At 49.5% G+C, this 18473-nt stretch overlaps 1 protein-coding gene across 2 annotated transcripts in view; it reads right to left on the bottom strand.

The window, feature by feature from the left end:
* Window positions 1–18473, bottom strand: part of MCC (MCC regulator of WNT signaling pathway) — a 205606-nt gene that overhangs the window by 79312 nt on the left and 107821 nt on the right. For both annotated transcript variants that reach the window (XM_054178593.1, XM_054178594.1), the window contains exon 3: window positions 4641–4783. In XM_054178593.1, the coding sequence (XP_054034568.1) occupies window positions 4641–4783 (143 nt within the window). The remainder of the gene's footprint in view (window positions 1–4640; window positions 4784–18473) is intronic.

Raw genomic sequence — 18473 nt, 5'->3', positions numbered from 1 at the left:
ATGTGGCACCATTCACCACCACTCTCTGGGCTTGGCCCTCCATCCAGTTCCTAACCCACCACAGAGTGCTCCTGTCCAAGCCATGGGCTGACAGCTTGGCCAGGAGTTGGCTGTGGGGGACGGTATCAAAGGCCTTGCTGCAGTCCAGGTAGACTACATCCACAGCCTTTGCCAGATCCACCAGTTGGGTCACCTGATCATAGAAGGACATCAGGTTGTCAGGCAGGACCTGCCCTTCCTAAATCCATGCTGGCTGGGCCTGATCCCTTGGCCATCCTGGAAGTGCTGTGTGATTGCACTCAAGATGACCTGTTCCATAATCTTGCCTGGCACTGAGGTCAGGCTGACAGGCCTATAATTCCCTGGTTCCTTCTTCTGGCCATTCTTGTGGATAGGCATCATGTTGGCCAGCTTCCAGTCATCTGGGACCTCTCCAGTGAGCCAGGACTGTTGAAAAACAATGGAGAACGGCTTGGCCTGCTCATCTGCCAGCTCTCTCAGCACCCTAGGATGGATCCCATCTGGTCCCATGCACTTGTGGGGATCCAAGTGACTAAGCAGGTCTCTAACTACTTCCTCCTGGGTCACAGAGGAACTATACTGCTTCCTGCCTCCATCTGCCAGCTCAGGAGGCCACCTGTCTGGAAGACAACCTGACTTGCTATTAAATATTGAGGCAATATTCCCCTCCATGTCCACTAAGGAATGGAGGTTGTCCTTGCCTCTCCTCTTGCCATTAATATATTTGTAAATGGATTCTTTGTTGTCCTTCACAGAAGTATATTCTCCCTTAGTTAAGGAAGACTGGGTTAGAGATGACCTAGACAAGATGGACAAGATGGGCCCTAATGGGATGCATCCATGAGAGCTGAAGCAGCTGGCTAAGGTTACAGCTACATCACTCTCCATGATTTTTGAAAGGTCATGGAGAGTATGTGAGGTGCATGAGGATTGGAGGAAAGTCAGTATCATGACAATCTTCAAAATTGGCAAGATGGAGGACTCAGGAAACGACACACCAGTCAGCCTCACTTCCATTCCTGGACAGGTGATGGAATAGCTCACTCTGGAGTAGTCTCTAAGCACATGGAGGGGAAAAAAAGATCATCAGGAATAGTTAGCACAGATTCATGAAGGGGAAATCATAATTGACCAATCTGATAGCCTGCTATGATGGTGTGACCAGCTGGCAGATGAGGGGAGACTAGTGGATATTGTCTACCTTGACTTTGGCAAAGTTTTTGACACTGTCTCTCATAACATCCTCACAGGCAAGTTTAGGAACTATGTATTATGTGAATAAACAGTGAGGTAGATGGAGAAATGGCTGAATGACAGAGAACAGAGGGTTGTGATCAACAGTGCAGGCTCTAGTTGGAGGCCTGTGTACCAGGTATCAGTACTGGGTCCAGCCTTATTCGGCATCAACAACCTGGATGAAAAAACTTCATCCTGTACCTGGTGAAGAGCAACCACATGCATAAGTGCAGGTTACAGGTTGACCTGCAGGAAAGTGGCTCTGCTGAGAAGGAATTGGGAGTGTTGGTAGACAAGTTCACCATGAGCCCTCATGGCTAAGAAGGCCAATGGGATTCTAGGGTGCATTAAGAAGAGTGTGGCCAGGTTTAGGGAGGTTCTATTCCCTTCCTACTCTGCCTTGGTGAGGCCACACCTAGAGTACTGTGTCCAGTTCTGGGCTCCTCAGTTCAGGAAGAACAGGGAACTACTGGAGAGAATCCAACAGATGGCCATAAGGATGATTAGGGGACTGGAGCTTTTGTCTTTTGAGGAAAGCCTGAGAGACCTGGGGGTCTTCAGCCTGCAAAAGAGAAGATGTGGTGAAGGCACATTATGCACAGAATTATGCCCCAGATACTGAAACTCGTCCCAGCCTGTGTGGACACATGTCCCTCCTTCCCTGACCCAAACAAAGGCCAAGGAGCCAGCCAGGTGGCACAAACAGCTGCACGCACCCATCGCATGGCATGGTCGTGCTACTACCAAGTATGGGCATAATTCTAGCTTCACACTTTCTATATGCTAAAGCTGGCTGTTTACAAGAGTGCCTATTGGCCAAATACAGCCTTGAGAAACTTATACATATTACCTCAACTTGTAGACAAGTTGCCCTCTTTCTCTTTGTCCTTTTTCTCTTTGCTTGAGCTACCAAGCTCTCTGCCTATGTGCCATAGCCTTTGCTATTAATCCATTGCTAGTAAGTCTGCCCACTCCTACCTGCAAGCAAACTAGCGGTCTCTGCAAGAAGAGGAGAAACCAGCATCTGGGCAGGCCCTTTGTGCCTCAGCCCTGAGAGTCTCCAGAGGAGGGACCCTCAATGAAAGCCTTAGAAGATACAGTGTTGTATTGCCACCCTTCACTGTTTGGAAGAAGAGCCTGCCGTGTCTTAGAGGACTGGACCCCTGAGGGTAAGCCTTTAGCCCAGACGGGGAAGGGTCTAGCCCAAGTTTGGCAGTTCAAATGTCTGCCTCAGCCTTAAGCAGCAGACTGACAAGCCACAACCATGTGTACTAGCTCGCATAAAGCAGGAGCAGTGCTTAGCCACATGCCTGCGTGACCCCGCTGTTGCGTGACCCTGCTGTTGCGGGACAGAAAAGGAGCTGCCGCTTCCGCTACTCCATGCCCTGTGAACCCCAGGGAAACCCAGAGCACTGTCTGTGCCAGTGCTCCAAAGCTGGGACCACTCCAAGAGGGTCCCGCCCACTCCTTTGAGACAAGCAAAGGGGAAGCCATCACTCCATGCAGCTGCATCTCTTCCCCAGGTCTGTCCATGCCAGGCTCGAAGTCCCCTGCCACAGGGCTGACCCTGTCCAGGGACTCACCTTACTGGCCCTGCTGTGTTGACCCCACAGGACCACTTCGTGCCATCTGGAGGGAGCTGCTTGAGTCCTGCCAAGGGAGCCCACTTACTGGCTAGCCTATGTTCTGTCCCCTCTCCACTGCCACGGGAGTGAGAAGGTTGCCCCCCCATTGCCATCTGGACCAGTCCAGCAGCCAGCCCTGGCGACAGCAGTCTGCTGGAACCTAATCTTGCTACAAACAAAGGACACAGTGTACTTCCACATGCTTTCCATTCACTAACATCCAGTTCAAAGTACTCACACCTAGCAGCATAACATTTCCAGCTCAGGCCTCTGACACATTGTAATACTCTCTGTATATTGTTAAGCAGCCACCAGTGTCCTGTTGAGTCGCCTCCTGGTGGACAAGCGGTGGAATTGCACCCTTTGTTATATTAACAGAAATTAATTCTGTAAATATTCCAGTTGGATCCAAATTATAAATACTAAACCACTTACAGGATGTATTTCACAATTGTGCACTAGAATATGTATATAAAATAGTGATTCATTGGTTATTGATAATTTTAATAATTAATAACATTAATGTTTAGATAATTAATATTTCATGTTAATAAATTAATAACCTCTTCATCACAGAAGACTGAGAGGGGATCTTATAAGTGCAGGCCATGAGGATGGTGCTGGGCTCTTCTCAGTGGTGTCAAGAGACAGGACAAGGGGTACTAGGTACAAACTAGCACACAGGAGGTTTGACTTGAACTTAAGGAACTACTTATTTACTTTAGGGTGGTGGATCACTGGAACAGGCTGCCCAGAGAAGCTATGGAGTCTTCTTCTCTGCAGAGTTTCAAAACTGCCTGGATGCATTTCAGTGCAACCGCATCTAGGCATACCTGTGTTAGCAAAGGGGTTGGACTAGATGATTGGCTGAGATCCCTTCCAACCCCTACCATTCTATGATTTGATGATACATGGGTATAGCACCATGTTAAATGTTACCTATGAAAGCGTCAAATTTAATTTGATGTTCTCTAGAAAACCCATAGACTCTAGTAGTTTAGTTGCATTTTTACAACCTAAACTTTAAGAAGCTCCTTCCTTGTTCTAGTCCAACTTTTTCTAGGTTGAGAATTATGGGTAAAAAGAAATGAGCAAAAGTGTTTTCCTGTAGTAAAAAAATAGTTTAATACAGTAAGAATCATAGAATCATAAAATTGTTAGGGTTGGAGGGGACCTCAAGGATCATCTAGATCCAACCCTCCTGCCATGGGCAGGGACACCTCACACTAGATCAGGTTGCTCAGAACCACATCCAGCCTGGCCTTAAAAGCCTCTAGGGATGGAGTACTGACTTGGTGTAATACCCCAGGCTTTGGTGTTCGAAGGAAAGGCAGCAGTGCAATTTGTACCATTGTGTTTTGTCACAAATGCCAGTACAAGTAAACACAAAACTTATGAAATCCATTTGAGCTGTATTTTTCACCACAAGTGATTTTCCTAGATCATCTACTATGCTGGCATGTATTTATGCTGAAGTATTACTCAAACGGCACAGTGATTGCTAGGCTTTGAAAGGTGCAATTTTGTTAGAGAGAATGTAACAATTCTGAGCCTTGGGATGATATTGTGCAGAACACATATCTTCATTATGGGCAGCTACTCTGTACAAGTTGTAACAAGCCTAACTACTTTTACAGTCATCATCTAATTGGAGTATAATTAACACCATGTTTTGAGCCATTTTTGCTTAGGCCCAGAATTTCCATGAAGTTACTGTACCTTATAATTATTATTATTACAATACAGTAATTACTGTACCTTATTGTTGTTCCTTGTAGTTGATCAATTTTCTTATTTAATTCGGCAATGATACTGTGTAGCTCTGTGATTCGTTCCTCGTAGCGTAGTGTTGTTTGCTCCTGCACATCTTCATGCTCTCTCATTAGGTGGGATTGTTCACACTAAAGCAGAGAAGAAAGGAACAGAAAGGGTCTTATGAATAACTGCATAGAGATTGGATAATGGTATCAGTGAGCACTATTAAAGGTTTTCTTACTCATCAAAACAACACTTCCCTAGTGAGAGAAAAGGACAGATGCAAAATATTCACAGGTACACAAAGGTATGTCATGACAAGATATTAGGAACAGAAAGACTACGCAGTGTGCTTCTATTATTAATTTCTTCTAAAGGGCCAAAGTCACCATTCCTGCTTGAACAAAAATGCTATTTGCAACTAAAACCAGCTATATCATCTTTGAATCACAGCACATCTCATGATGTGCCATGAATTTTCAAGCATCTTCCTGGAGGGGTCTAAATCAGAACAAGTCCTAAGGCAGAAACCACATTATTATAAAGAAATGTAACTACAATTTGAGGTTATGACTTCTCTAGTATGAGTATTTGTTTATATTAGCCTTTAAAGATAACATAGCATATGATTTTTTATTTTAATTCTCTGCAATAAAATGCTTATTGTTCAAACAACTGAAAGGATACAAGGCTGCTTGTTTTTTATACATATAAAAAAAAAATAATTTTTTTCCCAATAGAATTTTAAATCCAGCCTCTCTGAGTTACTCTTCAAGTCAGTCAACCCTACTTCAATTACAGCAAACAATTACAATCTATTAAACTAAAAAACCTGTGGTGCATGCTGATTGAAGTTATGCCTGATAGCGGCTAGAAAGAGCATGACTTGCAATATTTTGCTTCTGAATGCCAGCACGAAAGTCAAGCCTCCTTGTAGCCACAGAATCACACATAGTATGCTGTTAATAACATTTGTATGCCAACTCCCAGTGTAAAAGCCTGGATGTGTAAGATTCCAGGAGCATTTGCAAAAGCTACAATTTCTAGCAATTAATAGATTCAGGTCCTCCAACACTGCTGCATCAAAACTTTTTTTTCTTTAAATCAAGAAAACACTCTTGACAGGTTCAAGACTTTGTATCATAAATATGACAGCTGAACTAGCAGTGGCTTGGCACTCGACTGAGACCGGCTCCTGCTGAATCTCCACGTGCTCGGGTTCGCCTCGTTCCCCTGCATTGCCGCGGCACTTTAAAAGCCTCAGGCACCGCACGGCCGGTCCATTTCAGCGGTAACCCGCCTCGGGAGCACACTGCTGCCAGGACCCTCCGGATAAGCCACTAACTGCCCCTTTTGAATCCGGCAGGACCCGCGGCTGGCTCGGCACTCGACTGAGACCGGCTCCTGCTGAATCTCCACGTGCTCGGGTTCGCCTCGTTCCCCTGCGTTGCCGCGGCAGTTTAAAAGCCGCCGGCACCGCACGGCCGGTCCATTCCAGCCGCTCTCTTGCTCAGACACGCGTGGCGCTGTGCTTTTTCTAAAACTTGCCCAGCAGGTGCCGCGGGCAGGGCTGGCCATGGTGGTAACTCGCCGCAATAATGCCTTTAAGAAATCAGTCTCGACTCAGACTGAGAGGGAATATAAGAAGGTAGGTAAGTGTCATAAGCAAGAGGTAGGTGTCCAGGCATCTGGCTGCAGACAGTGCTGGAGCCTGGCGCTTGAGATGCAAGGTACTGGGGACAACTCCTGCATAACATGTGAGCAGATTGACTATTTACTTAACTTAGTGGCCAGCCTGAAGGACAAGGTTGCTAGACTTAGAGATGTAAGAGATTGTAGAAGGGTAACAGACCTGAGTAACCAGGCTCTGCAGGCCTCCCAGGCAGAGGCTGGTTATTCAAAAAGCAGAGGGGAATGGACACAAATTCCTCTCAAAAAAAGTAAAGTTAAACCTCCTTGTCTCCCATCACCTTCCCCACTGCCCTTGGAAAACAAGTACAGGGCATTGGAGGTCGAGGGTGAGGTGATTCTGATGGAGGACACACAATCTGGGGTTTTGCCTGAGGCCAAGCAGCCCAAGGCCAAGCAGCCTAAGGCTAAACAGTCTTCCCCTGGTATCAGGACCTGCTCCCTTAAAAAAAAGAGGAGGGTAATTGTCATTGGTGATTCTCTCCTGAGGGGAACAGAAGGCCCCATATGTCGGCCAGACCCTACACACAGGGAAGTCTGTTGCCTCCCAGGAGCTATGGTCAAGGATGTTACCAGAAGGATGCCCAGTTTGGTGCAGCCCTCTGACTACTACCCATTACTAGTTATGCACTTAGGGAATGATGATGTTGCAACCAGAACTTCCAGGGCTATCAAGAACGACTTCAGGGCCCAGGGGGATCTCATTGAGGGGTCAGGTGCACAAATAATTTTCTCATCTATACCCTTAGTTACAGGAGGGAATACCATAAGGAACAGGACAGCAGCCATAGTCAACAAGTGGCTTAGAGGCTGGTGTAGTCAAAAGAATTTTGGGTATTTCGATATTGAAAAACTGTCTAATGCACTAGGTCAGCTGGCAACAGATGAAGCACATCTGTCCCAGAGGAGGGGAAAGATCAGAGTGTATGAAAATGGCCTATCCCTCAAAGGGAAAAAGATTCTAGTAAGGCAATTGGCAGGTCTCATAGATAGGGCTTTAAACTAGATTCGTAGGGGGAAGGGGCTGAAACCAGTCCCCTCAGGCAGGAGTCTGGGGGTGATAAGCTTGAGCCAGAGGTGAAACCAGCAGCCCGGCTGAAGTGCATGTACACTAATGCACGAAGCTTGGGTAACAAACAAGAGGAGCTGGAAGCCTTGCTGCAGCAGGAAAGTTATGATGTAGTTGCCATCACAGAGACGTGGTGGGACGACTCACATGACTGGAGCGCTGCAATTGATGGCTACAGGCTTTTCAGAAAAGACAGGCAGGGAAGAAGGGGTGGAGGGGTGGCCCTGTACATCAGGGAGGCACTAGATGCCATTGAGATGGAGATTAGGGATCATCAGGTTGAGGGCCTATGGGTGAGAATTAGAGGGAAGGCTAACAGGGCTGACATCCTGGTTGGAGTCTGTTATAGACCACCCAACCAGGAAGAAAAAGTTGATGAAGCATTTTTTAGGCAACTTAAGGCTGTCTCAAGATCGCCTGACCTTGTTCTCATGGGCGACTTCAACCTGCCTGACATCTGCTGGGAACTCAACACAGCAGAGAGGAGACAGTCCAGGAGGTTCTTGGAATGCATGGAGGACAGCTTCTTATCCCAGGCGCTGAGTGAGCCTACCAGGGGTAAGGCTATGCTACACCTCCTCTTCACCAACAGGGAAGGGCTGGTGGGTGATGTGGTGGTCGGAGGCTGTTTAGGGGCCAGTGACCATGAGATAATTGAATTTTCAGTATTTGGTCAAGTTAAGAGGGGCAGCAAGAAGACCTCCACTCTGGACTTCCGGAGGGCGGACTTCAGGTTGCTCAAGGAACTAACTCAGAAGGTTCCTTGGGAAACAGCCCTTAGAAACAAAGGGGTCCAGGAGAGCTGGGACTACTTCAAGGAGGAACTCTTGAAGGCACAGGATCAGGCTGTGCAAATGCGCCGGAAGATGAGCCGCCGGGGCAGACGGCCAGCCTGGATGGGTGATGAACTTCTAAAAGAGCTAAGGGAAAAAAAGAGGGTGTATCATCTTTGGAAGAAAGGTGAGGCAACCCATGAAACGTTTAAGGATGTTGCTAGGTCTTGTAGGAAGAAAATTAGGGAGGCAAAAGCACATTTGGAGCTTAGACTGGCCTCTGCTGTGAAGGACAACAAAAAGTCCTTCTATAAATACATTAATAGCAAGAGGAAGGGCAAGGACAACCTCCACTCCTTGGTGGACATGGAGGGGAATGTTGTAACAAAGGATGAGGAGAAGGCAGAGTTACTTAACAACTTCTTTGCCTCAAATTTTAATATCAGGACAGAATGTCTTCCAGACAGCTGGCCTGCAGAGCTGGCAGAAGGAGTTAGGGAGCAGCATAGTCTTCCTCTGTTCCAGAATGGGGTAGTTGGTGATCTGCTTAGCCACTTGAATCCCCACAAGTCCATGGGACCAGATGGGATCCATCCCAGGGTGCTGAGAGAGCTGGCAGATGTGCTTGCCAAGCCGCTCTCCATCATTTTTCAGCAGTGCTGCCTCACTGGAGACATCCCAGACGACTGGAAGCTGGCCAATGTGGTGCCCATCCACAAGAAGGGCCGGTTGGATGAGCCAGGGAATTATAGACCTGTCAGCCTGACCTCAGTGCCAGGCAAGATTATGGAACAGGTCATCTTGAGTGCAGTCACACAGAACTTGGAGGATGGCCAAGGGATCAGGTCCAGCCAGCACGGGGTTAGGAAGGGCAGGTCCTGCCTGACCAACCTGATCTCCTTCTATGATCAGGTGACCCGCCTGGTGGATGTGGGGAGGCCTGTGGATGTAGTCTACCTGGACCTCAGCAAGGCCTTTGACACCGTCCCCCACAGCAAACTCGTGGCCAAGCTGTCAGCCCATGGCTTGGATGGGAGCACACTGCGATGGGTTAGGAACTGGCTGGAGGGCCGAGCCCAGAGAGTGGTGGTGAATGGTGCCACATCCAGCTGGCAGCCAGTCACTACTGGTGTGCCCCAGGGGTCAGTGCTGGGCCCCATGCTCTTTAACATCTTTATTGATGATCTGGATGAGGGCATTGAGTCCATCATCAGTAAATTTGCAGATGACACCAAGCTGGGGGCAGGAGTTGATCTGCTGGAGGATAGAGAGGCTCTGCAGAGGGACCTCGACAGGCTGGGCAGATGGGCAGAGTCCAACGGCATGAGATTTAACACATCCAAGTGCCGGGTTCTGCACATTGGCCACAGCAACCCCATGCAGAGCTACAGGCTGGGGTCAGAGTGGCTGGAGAGCAGTCAGGCTGAGAGAGACCTGGGTTTGCTGATTCACGGTAGACCTAACATGAGCCTGCAGTGTGCCCAGGCAGCCAGGAGGGCCAATGGCATCCTGGCCATTGTGTGGCCAGCAGGAGCAGGGAGGTCATTCTGCCCCTGCACACTGCACTGGTTAGGCCGCACCTTGAGTACTGTGTCCAGTTCTGGGCCCCTCAGTTTAGGAAGGATGTTGACTTGCTGGAGCGTGTCCAGAAAAGGGCAACAAGGTTGGTGAGGGGCTTGGAGCACAAGCCCTATGAGGAGAGGCTGAGGGAGCTGGGGTTGCTTAGTCTGGAGAAGGGGAGACTCAGGGGTGACCTTATTGCTCTCTACAACTACCTGAAGGGGGGTTGTAGTGAGGCGGAGGTTGGTCTCTTCTCCCAGGCAACCAGTACCAGAACAAGAGGACACAGTCTCAGGCTGCATCAGGGGAGGTTTAGGCTGGAGGTTAGGAGGAAGTTTTACACAGAGAGAGTGATTGCCCACTGGAATGGGCTGCCTGAGGAGGTGGTGGGGTCGCCGTCGCTGGGGGTGTTCAGGGTGAGGCTTGACAGGATGCTTGGTTGTATGGTTTAGTTGATTAGGTGGTGTTGGATGATAGGTTGGACATGATGATCTCGAAGGTCTCTTCCAACCTGGTTAATTCTATTCTATTCTATTTCTAACTAGCAGATATGCCAGAATTTTCCTATCTAGCCCTCATGTTTTTGGGACACTGACATTGACACCTTGTGAACACTTTGTACATAAAAATCTACTGAAAAAAAATTTACTCTGAATTTCAATAATATTATTAAATTGTAAATAATATTAATTTCATTATTTTGAAGTTCCAGGAATATGCACACTGCAAGGTAGCCTAGATATTAGAGTACCTCTTCACAGTGTCACAGTATCACCAAGGTTGGAAGAGACCTCGAGGATCACCGAGTCCAACCTGTCACCACAGACCTTACGACTAGACCATGGCACCAAGTGCCACATCTAATCTCCTCTTGAATACCTCCAGGGATGGTGATTCCACCACCTCCCTGGGCAGCCCATTCCAATGACGAACGACTAGCTCAGTGAAGAAATTTCTTCTCACCTCGAGTCTAAACCTCCCCTGGCGCAGCTTGAGACTGTGTCCTCTTGTTCTGGTGCTGGTTGCCTGGGAGAAGAGACCAACCCCTTCCTGGCTACAACCACCTTTCAGGTAGTTGTAGAGGGCAATGAGGTCACCCCTGAGCCTCCTCTTCTCCAGGCTGAAGGAGCAGGGAGGTGCTTCACAGAGTACATTGAAATAGTTTCTTACACTAGCTGGAGGCAAAATAATGTTCACCTACACTAGGGCAAATCAACAGTGTCTTCACTCTAAAGAGGAGAGCAAAGGATCACAGGGCTTCCATTTCGGTGGGGAGCTCTCTCAGGACCATGCTGATACCAGCACCCTCAGGGGACATCCACTGCTCTCCTTTTCAGGGAACCGCCAGGACCCCGGAGATTCCTAGACACGCTGCGAGGGTCGGAGGAGCTGTCTTTTCACGTGCCTGCAGCTCGTGATCCCAGAGTCATAAGCGGCAAGTTTTAAAAGGGACAGCCGCGGCTCGCGGGGCTTCCATTTCGGCGGGAAGCTCTCCCATCTTCTCGCGTATTCACTCGTGCTCTCACTCGGTGGCAGCCAGCCGCACGTGCTGCTGCAATTTTTCTAATTTTTTTGTTCAGTAGGTGCTGTGGCATGGTTGTAACTTGCAGCAAAAACTCCTTAAAAAAAATCAGTGTCGACCCAGACTAAGGTGGAACACAAGCAGGTAGCTGTCCAGGTATCTGGCTGTAGAGAGTGCTGGAGCCTGGCTCTTGAAATGCAGGATAGTGGGGGCAACTCTAGCATTAGGTGTGAGCAGATCAACTATCTGCTTAACCTGGTGGCCAGAAGGACGAGGTTGTTAGACTTAGAGATGTAAGGGAATGTAGAAAAGAGATGAACCAGAGGAGGAAAGAGATGAACCAGAGTAAGCAGGCTCTGCAGGCTCCCCCAGCGGTGGCTGGTTATCCACAAAGCAGAGGGAAATGGATGCAGGTTCCTCTCAAAAGACACAAAGTAAAACCTCCTTGCCTCCCCTCACTTTCCCCACTGCCACTGGAAAACAAGTATGGGGCACTGGAGGTCAAGGGTGAGGTGATTCTGATGCCGGAGGACACACCATCTGGGGTTTTCCCTGAGGCTAAACAGCCTGAGGTTAAAAACCATAAGGCAAAACAGCCTAAGGTTAAACAGCCTTCCCCTGGCATCAGGACCTGCTCCCTCCAAAAAAAGAGGAGGGTAATTGTTATTGGTGATTCCCTCCTGAGGGGAATAGTGGGCCCCATATGTCGGCCAGACACTTCTCATAGGGAAGCTTGTTGTCTCCCAGGAGCCGAAGTTAGAGATGTTACCAGTTAGAGTTAGAAGATGTTAGAGTTAGAGATGTTACCACGAGATAGTGAAGTTTTCAATATGCAGGGAGATAGGGAGGAGCACCAACAGAACCTTCACCTTGGACTTCCGGAGGGCAAACTTCAGCCTCTTTAAGAAACTTATTTGTAAAGTTCCCTGGGTACCAACCCTCATGAACCGAGGGGTTGGTTGGAGGGTTGGACCTACTTCAAACAGAAGCTCTTGAAGGCACAGGAACTGGCAGTTCCCATGTGCCGAAAGATGAGCCGGTGGGGAAGGCGACCGGCCTGGATGAGCAAGCAGCTCCTGGAGGATTTAAGGGGAAAAAAGAGGCTGTATCCCCTCTGGAAGGAGGGGAAGGCTTCTCGAGGTATGTTCAAGGAAGTGGTTAGATTATGTAGGAAAAAAATTAGAGAGGCAAAGGCCCAGCTGGAACTGAAGCTGGCCACCTCTGTGAAAGATAATAAAAAGCAATTTTACAAATATATCAACACTAAAAAGAAGGGCAAGAAGAACCTCCACTCCTTACTGGACCTGGAGGGGAACATGGTGACAGAAGATGAGGAAAAGGCTGAGGTCCTGAACACCTTCTTTGCCTCGATGTTTAACAGCAAAGTAGGAGTCCAGGATGAGTGGCCTCCTGAGCTGGGTAATAGGGTCAGGGAGCAGTGTGATGCCCCAGAAATCAATGAGGAATTAGTTCGAGACCTGCTGAGCCACTTGGATCCCCACAAGTCCATGGGACCAGAATGGGATCCATCCTAGGGTGCTGAGAGAGCTGGCAGATGAGCTGGCCAAGCTACTCTCCATCATTTTCCTCCAGTCCTGGCTCACTGGAGAGGTCCCAGATGACTGGAAACTGGCCAGTGTGATCCCCATCCACAAGAAGGGACGGAGGGAGGAACCGGGAAACTACAGACCAGTCAGCCTGACCTCAGTGCCAGGGAAAGTGATGGAGCAGATTATCCTGGCGGCAATAACTGCGCACCTGAAGGATGGCCAAGGGCTCAGGTCCAGCCAAGATGGATTTAGGAAGGGCAGGTCCTGCCTCTCCAACCTGATCTCCTTCTATGATCAGGTGACCCGTCTGGTGGACATGGGGAGGCCTGTGGATGTGGTCTACCTGGACTTCAGCAAGGCCTTTGACACCGTCCCCCACAGTAAACTGCTGGCTAAGCTGTCAGCTCGTGGTTTGGACCACAACACTCTGTGCTCGGTTAGGAACTGGCTGGAGGGCCGAGCCCAGAGAGTGGTGGTGAATGGTGCCACATCCGGCTGGCGGCCAGTCACCAGTGGCATCCCCCAGGGATCAGTGCTGGGCCCCATCCTCTTTAACATCTTCATTGATGATCTGGATGAGGGGGTTGGTTCAGTCATCAGCAAGTTTGCAGATGACACCAAGTTGGGAACAGATGTTAGTCAGTTAGAGGATAGAAAGGCTCTGCAGAGGGACCTCGACCAACTGGACAGATGGGCAGAGTCTAATGGCATGGCATTTAACAAGTCCAAGTGCCGGGTGCTGCACTTTGGCCACGGCAACCTCATGCAGAGCTACAGGCTGGGGTCAGAGTGGCTGGAGAGCTGCCAAATAGAGAGGGACCTGGGGGTGCTGATTGACATCTGCCTTAACATGAGCCAGCAGTGTGCCCAGGTGGCCAAGAGGGCCAATGGCATCCTGGCCTGCATTAGGAATAGTGTGGCCAGCAGGAGCAGGGAGGTCATTGTGCCCCTGTACTCTGCATTGGTTAGGCCACACCTTGAGTCCTGTGTCCAGTTCTGGGCCCTTCAGTTTAAGAAGGACACTGAAACACTCGAACGTGTCCAGAGAAGGGCAACAAGGCTGGTGAGAGGCCTTGAGCACAAGCCCTATGAGGAGAGGCTGAGGGAGCTGGGATTGTTTAGCCTGGAGAAGAGAAGGATCAGGGGTGACCTCATTGCCCTCTACAACTACCTGAAAGGTGGTTGTAGCCAGGAAGGGGTTGGTCTCTTCTCCCAGGCACCCAGCACCAGAACAAGGGGACACAGTCTCAAGCTGTGCCAAGGGAGGTTTAGACTCAAAGTGAGGAGAAAGTTCTTCACTGAGCGAGTCATTCGTCATTGGAATGGGCTCCCCAGGGAGGTGGTGGAGTCACCGTCCCTGGAGGTGTTCAAGGGGAGATTGGACGTGGCACTTGGTGCCATGGTCTAGTCGTGAGGTCTGTTGGGACAGGTTGGACTTGATGATCCTTGGGGTCTCTTCCAACCTTAGTTATACTGTGATACTGTGATACAGAAGGCTGCCTAGCCTGGTGAAGCCCTCTGACTAGTATCCCTTACTAGTTATGCAGTTAGGGAATGATGATAGAATACATAGAATAGAATACATAGAATAAACCAGGTTGGAAGAGACCTTCAAGATCATCGCGTCCAACCCATCACCAATCCAACACCGCCCAAGCAACTAACCCACAGCACCAAGCACCCTGTCAAGTCTTCTCCTAAAAACCTCCAGTGATGGCGACTCCACCACCTCCCCAGGCAGCCCATTCCAATGGGCAATCACTCTTTCTGTATAGAACTTTTTTCTAACATCCAGCCTGAACCTCCCCTGGCGCAGCCTGAGACTGTGTCCTCTTGTTCTGGTACTGCTTGCCTGGGAGAAGAGACCAACATCTGTCTGTCTACAACCTCCCTTCAGGTAGTTGTAGAGAGTAATAAGGTCACCCCTGAGTCTCCTCTTCTCCAGGCTAAGCAACCCCAGCTCCCTCAGCCTCTCCTCGTAGGGCTTATGTTCCAAACCCCTCACCAACTTTGTTGCTCTTCTCTGGACTCGTTCCAGCAAGTCAACATCCTTCCTAAACTGAGGGGCCCAGAACTGGACACAGTACTCGAGGTGCGGCCTAACCAGTGCAGTGTACAGGGGCAGAATGACCTCCCTGCTCCTGCTGGCCACACTGTTCCTGATGCAGGCCAGGATGCCATTGGCCCTCTTAGCTGCCTGGGCACACTGCAGGCTCATGTTCAGTCTACCGTCGACCAGCACCCCCAGGTCTCTCTCAGCCTGACTGCTCTCCAGCCACTCTGACCCCAGCCTGTAGCTCTGCATGGGGTTGCTGTGGCCAATGTGCAGAACCCGGCACTTGGATGTGTTAAATCTCATGCCGTTGGACTCTGCCCAACTGCCCAGCCTGTCGAGGTCCCTCTGCAGAGCCTCTCTACCCTCCAGCAGATCAACTCCTGCGCCCAGCTTGGTGTCGTCCGCAAATTTACTGATGATGGACTCAATGCCCTCGTCCAGATCATCAATAAAGATGTTAAAGAGCATGGGGCCCAGCACTGATCCCTGGGGCACACCACTGGTGACTGGCTGCCAGCTGGATGTGGCACCATTCACTACCACTCTCTGGGCTCGGCCCTCCAGCCAGTTCCTAACCCATCGCAGTGTGCTCCCATCCAAGCCATGGGCTGACAGCTTGGCCAGGAGCTTGCTATGGGGAACGGTGTCAAAGGCCTTGCTGAGGTCCAGGTAGACTACATCCACAGGCCTCCCCACATCCACCAGGCGGGTCACCTGATCATAGAAGGAGATCAGGTTGGTCAGGCAGGACCTGCCCTTCCTAAACCCATGCTGGCTGGGCCTGATCCCTTGGCCATCCTCTAAGTGTTGCATGATTGCACTCAGGATGACCTGCTCCATAATCTTTCCTGGCACTGAGGTCAGGCTGACAGGCCTGTAATTCCCTGGCTCATCCAACCGGCCCTTCTTGTGGATGGGTACCACGTTGGCCAGCTTCCAGTCAGCTGGGATCTCTCCAGTGAGCCAGGACTGATGAAAAATAATGGAGAGTGGTTTGGCCAGCTCATCTGCCAGCTCTCTCAGCACCCTAGGATGGATCCCATCTGGTCCCATGGACTTGTGGGGGTCCAAGCTGCTGAGGAGAGCTCCTATCACTTGCTCATGGGACAAAGGGAAACCATGCAGCTCCCTGGCTCCCTCTGCCAGTTCTGCAGGCCAGCTGTCTGGTAGACGTTCTTTCCAGGTAGTAAAAACTGAGGTAAAGAAGGTGTTAAGTACCTCTGCCTTTTCCTCATCCTGTGTTACAACATTTCCTTCTATGTCAACCAAGGAGTGGAGGTTGTCCCTGCCCTTCCTCTTGCTATTAATATATTTATAGAAGGACTTTTTGTTGTCCTTCACATCAGAGGCCAGTTTAAGTTCCAAATATGCTTTTGCCTCCCTAATTTTCCTCCTACATGCCCTAGCAACCTCTTTAAACATTCCATGGGTTGCCTCACCTTTCTTCCAAAGATGATACACCCTCTTTTTTTCCCTTAGTTCAATTAAAAGTTCATTACACAGCCAGGCTGGCCGTCTGCCCCGGCGGCTCCTCTTCCGGCACACTGGCACAGCCTGCTCCTGAGCCTTCATCAGCTCTTTCTTGAAGCAGGTCCAGCCCTCCTGGACCCCTTTATTTTTAAGGGCTTTCTCCCAAGGAACCCTCTGAATTGTTTCCTTGAGCAACCTGAAGTCCGCCCTCCGGAAGTCCAGAGTGGAGGTCTTCTTGCTGGCCCTCTTAGCTTGACTGAATACTGAAAATTCTATTATTTCATGGTCACTGGCCCCTAAACAGCCTCCGACCACCACATCACCCACCAGCCCTTCCCTGTTGGTGAAGAGGAGGTCAAGCAAAGCCTTGCCCCTGGTAGGCTCACGCAGCACCTGGGATAAGAAGCTGTCCTCCATGCAGTCTAAGAACCTCCTAGACTGCCTCCTCTCTGCTGTGTTGAGATCCCAGCAGATGTCAGGCAGGTTGAAGTCGCCCATAAGGACAAGGTCAGGAGATCTTGAGACAGCCTTAAGCTGTCTATAGAATGCTTCGTCGACATCATCCTCCTGGTTGGGCGGTCTATAACAGACTCCAACCAGGATGTCTGCCCTACCGGTCTTCCCTCTAATTCTTGCCCACAAGCATTCAACCTGATTGTCCCTAATCTCTAGCTCAATGGCATCTAGTGCCTCCCTGATGTACATGGCCACCCCTCCACCCCTTCTTCCTTGTCTGTCTCTCCTGAAAAGCCTGTAGCCATCAATTGCAGCACTCCAGTCATGTGAGCTATCCCACCACGTCTCCGTGATGGCAACTACGTCATAACTTTCCTGCTGCAACAAGGCTTCCAGCTCCTCTTGTTTGTTTCCCATGCTTCGTGCATTAGTGTACATGCACCTCAGCTGGGCTGCTGGTTTGGCCTCTGACCCTAGCTTACTGCCCCCAGACTCTTGCCTGAGGGGACTAGTTTCAGCCCCTCCCCCCTTATGATGTTGCAACCAGAACTCCCAGGGCTATCAAAAATGATCTGGTTGAGGGGTAAGGTGCACAAATAATTTTTTCATCAATACCCTTAGTTGCAGGAGGGAATACCAGAAGGAACAGGTCAGCAGCTATAGTCAACAAGTGGCTTAGAGGCTGGTGTAGTCAAAAGAATTTTGGGTTTTTCAATCTTGAAGAACTTTCTACTTGTGACCATTTGAGGCTGTGCCTTTAAGAAGGGGACAGTTGCTGGGACACTCTGGCTCAATATTTTTGTAAATATTGATATTCTAAGCAAATTTCATTGGTAGATTGGTGGGAGTGCAGTTTTAAGTTTAGTGCAGCTGGAATTTTCCCTCAGTTCCAGTTCCTGTTCAGTTCCTCTTCGCTCTCCCCTTCTAGCCTGTCTGCTTCTGGGCATCTGGCCAGAAGGGCCACAGATAACAGATAAGCATTAATCCAGCACTAATATTACTAAAATTCTTCTTTTCTTATAACTGCCTTTTCTCTCTCTGTAACCATCTTTGGGGAAAAAGAGAGGTAGCGGGGAGAGAGAGGGGGTACAGGGGGGAAGCCCACTCTGTCCAGGGGTTTAGTTCCTGTACGCCTCTTTGCTGTAATATTTCTGTATATATTGTAAATCTGTATACTTGTGTACATAAATTCCCTGCATATCACATTGCTTTTGTAAATACAGCATTCCCTTTTGCTTTACCAGCTGACTTAGCTCTGGTTACTTCTTCTTAGTGGGGGAGGGAAAGCTGGGCCTTCTCTCTCAAACCACCACACTATTAGACCAGGTCAGCTGACAACAGATGGAGTACATCTCTCCCAGGGGAGGGGTAAGATCACAGTATACAAGAATGGCCTATCCCTCAAAGGTAAAAAGATTCTAGGAAGGGAATTGGCAGGTCTCATTAACAGGGCTTTAAACTAGATTTGAAGGGGGAAGGGGCTGAAACCAGTCCCCTCAGGCAGGAGTCTGGGGGTGATAAGCTAGAGTCAGAGGTGAAACCAGCAGCCCAGCTGCAGTGCATGTATACTAATGCACGAAGCATGGGTAACAAACAAGAGCTGGAAGCCTTGTTGCAGCAGGAAAGTTATGATGTAGTTGCCATCACAGAGACGTGGTGGGACGACTCACATGACTGGAGCACTGCAATTG

The sequence above is a fragment of the Dryobates pubescens genome, chromosome Z (genome assembly GCF_014839835.1).
Source record: "Dryobates pubescens isolate bDryPub1 chromosome Z, bDryPub1.pri, whole genome shotgun sequence".
In the NCBI taxonomy this organism is placed as follows: Eukaryota; Metazoa; Chordata; class Aves; order Piciformes; family Picidae; genus Dryobates; species Dryobates pubescens.
The sequence above is the reverse complement of the archived record's forward strand: the minus strand, read 5'-3'. Positions and strand labels throughout refer to the sequence as shown.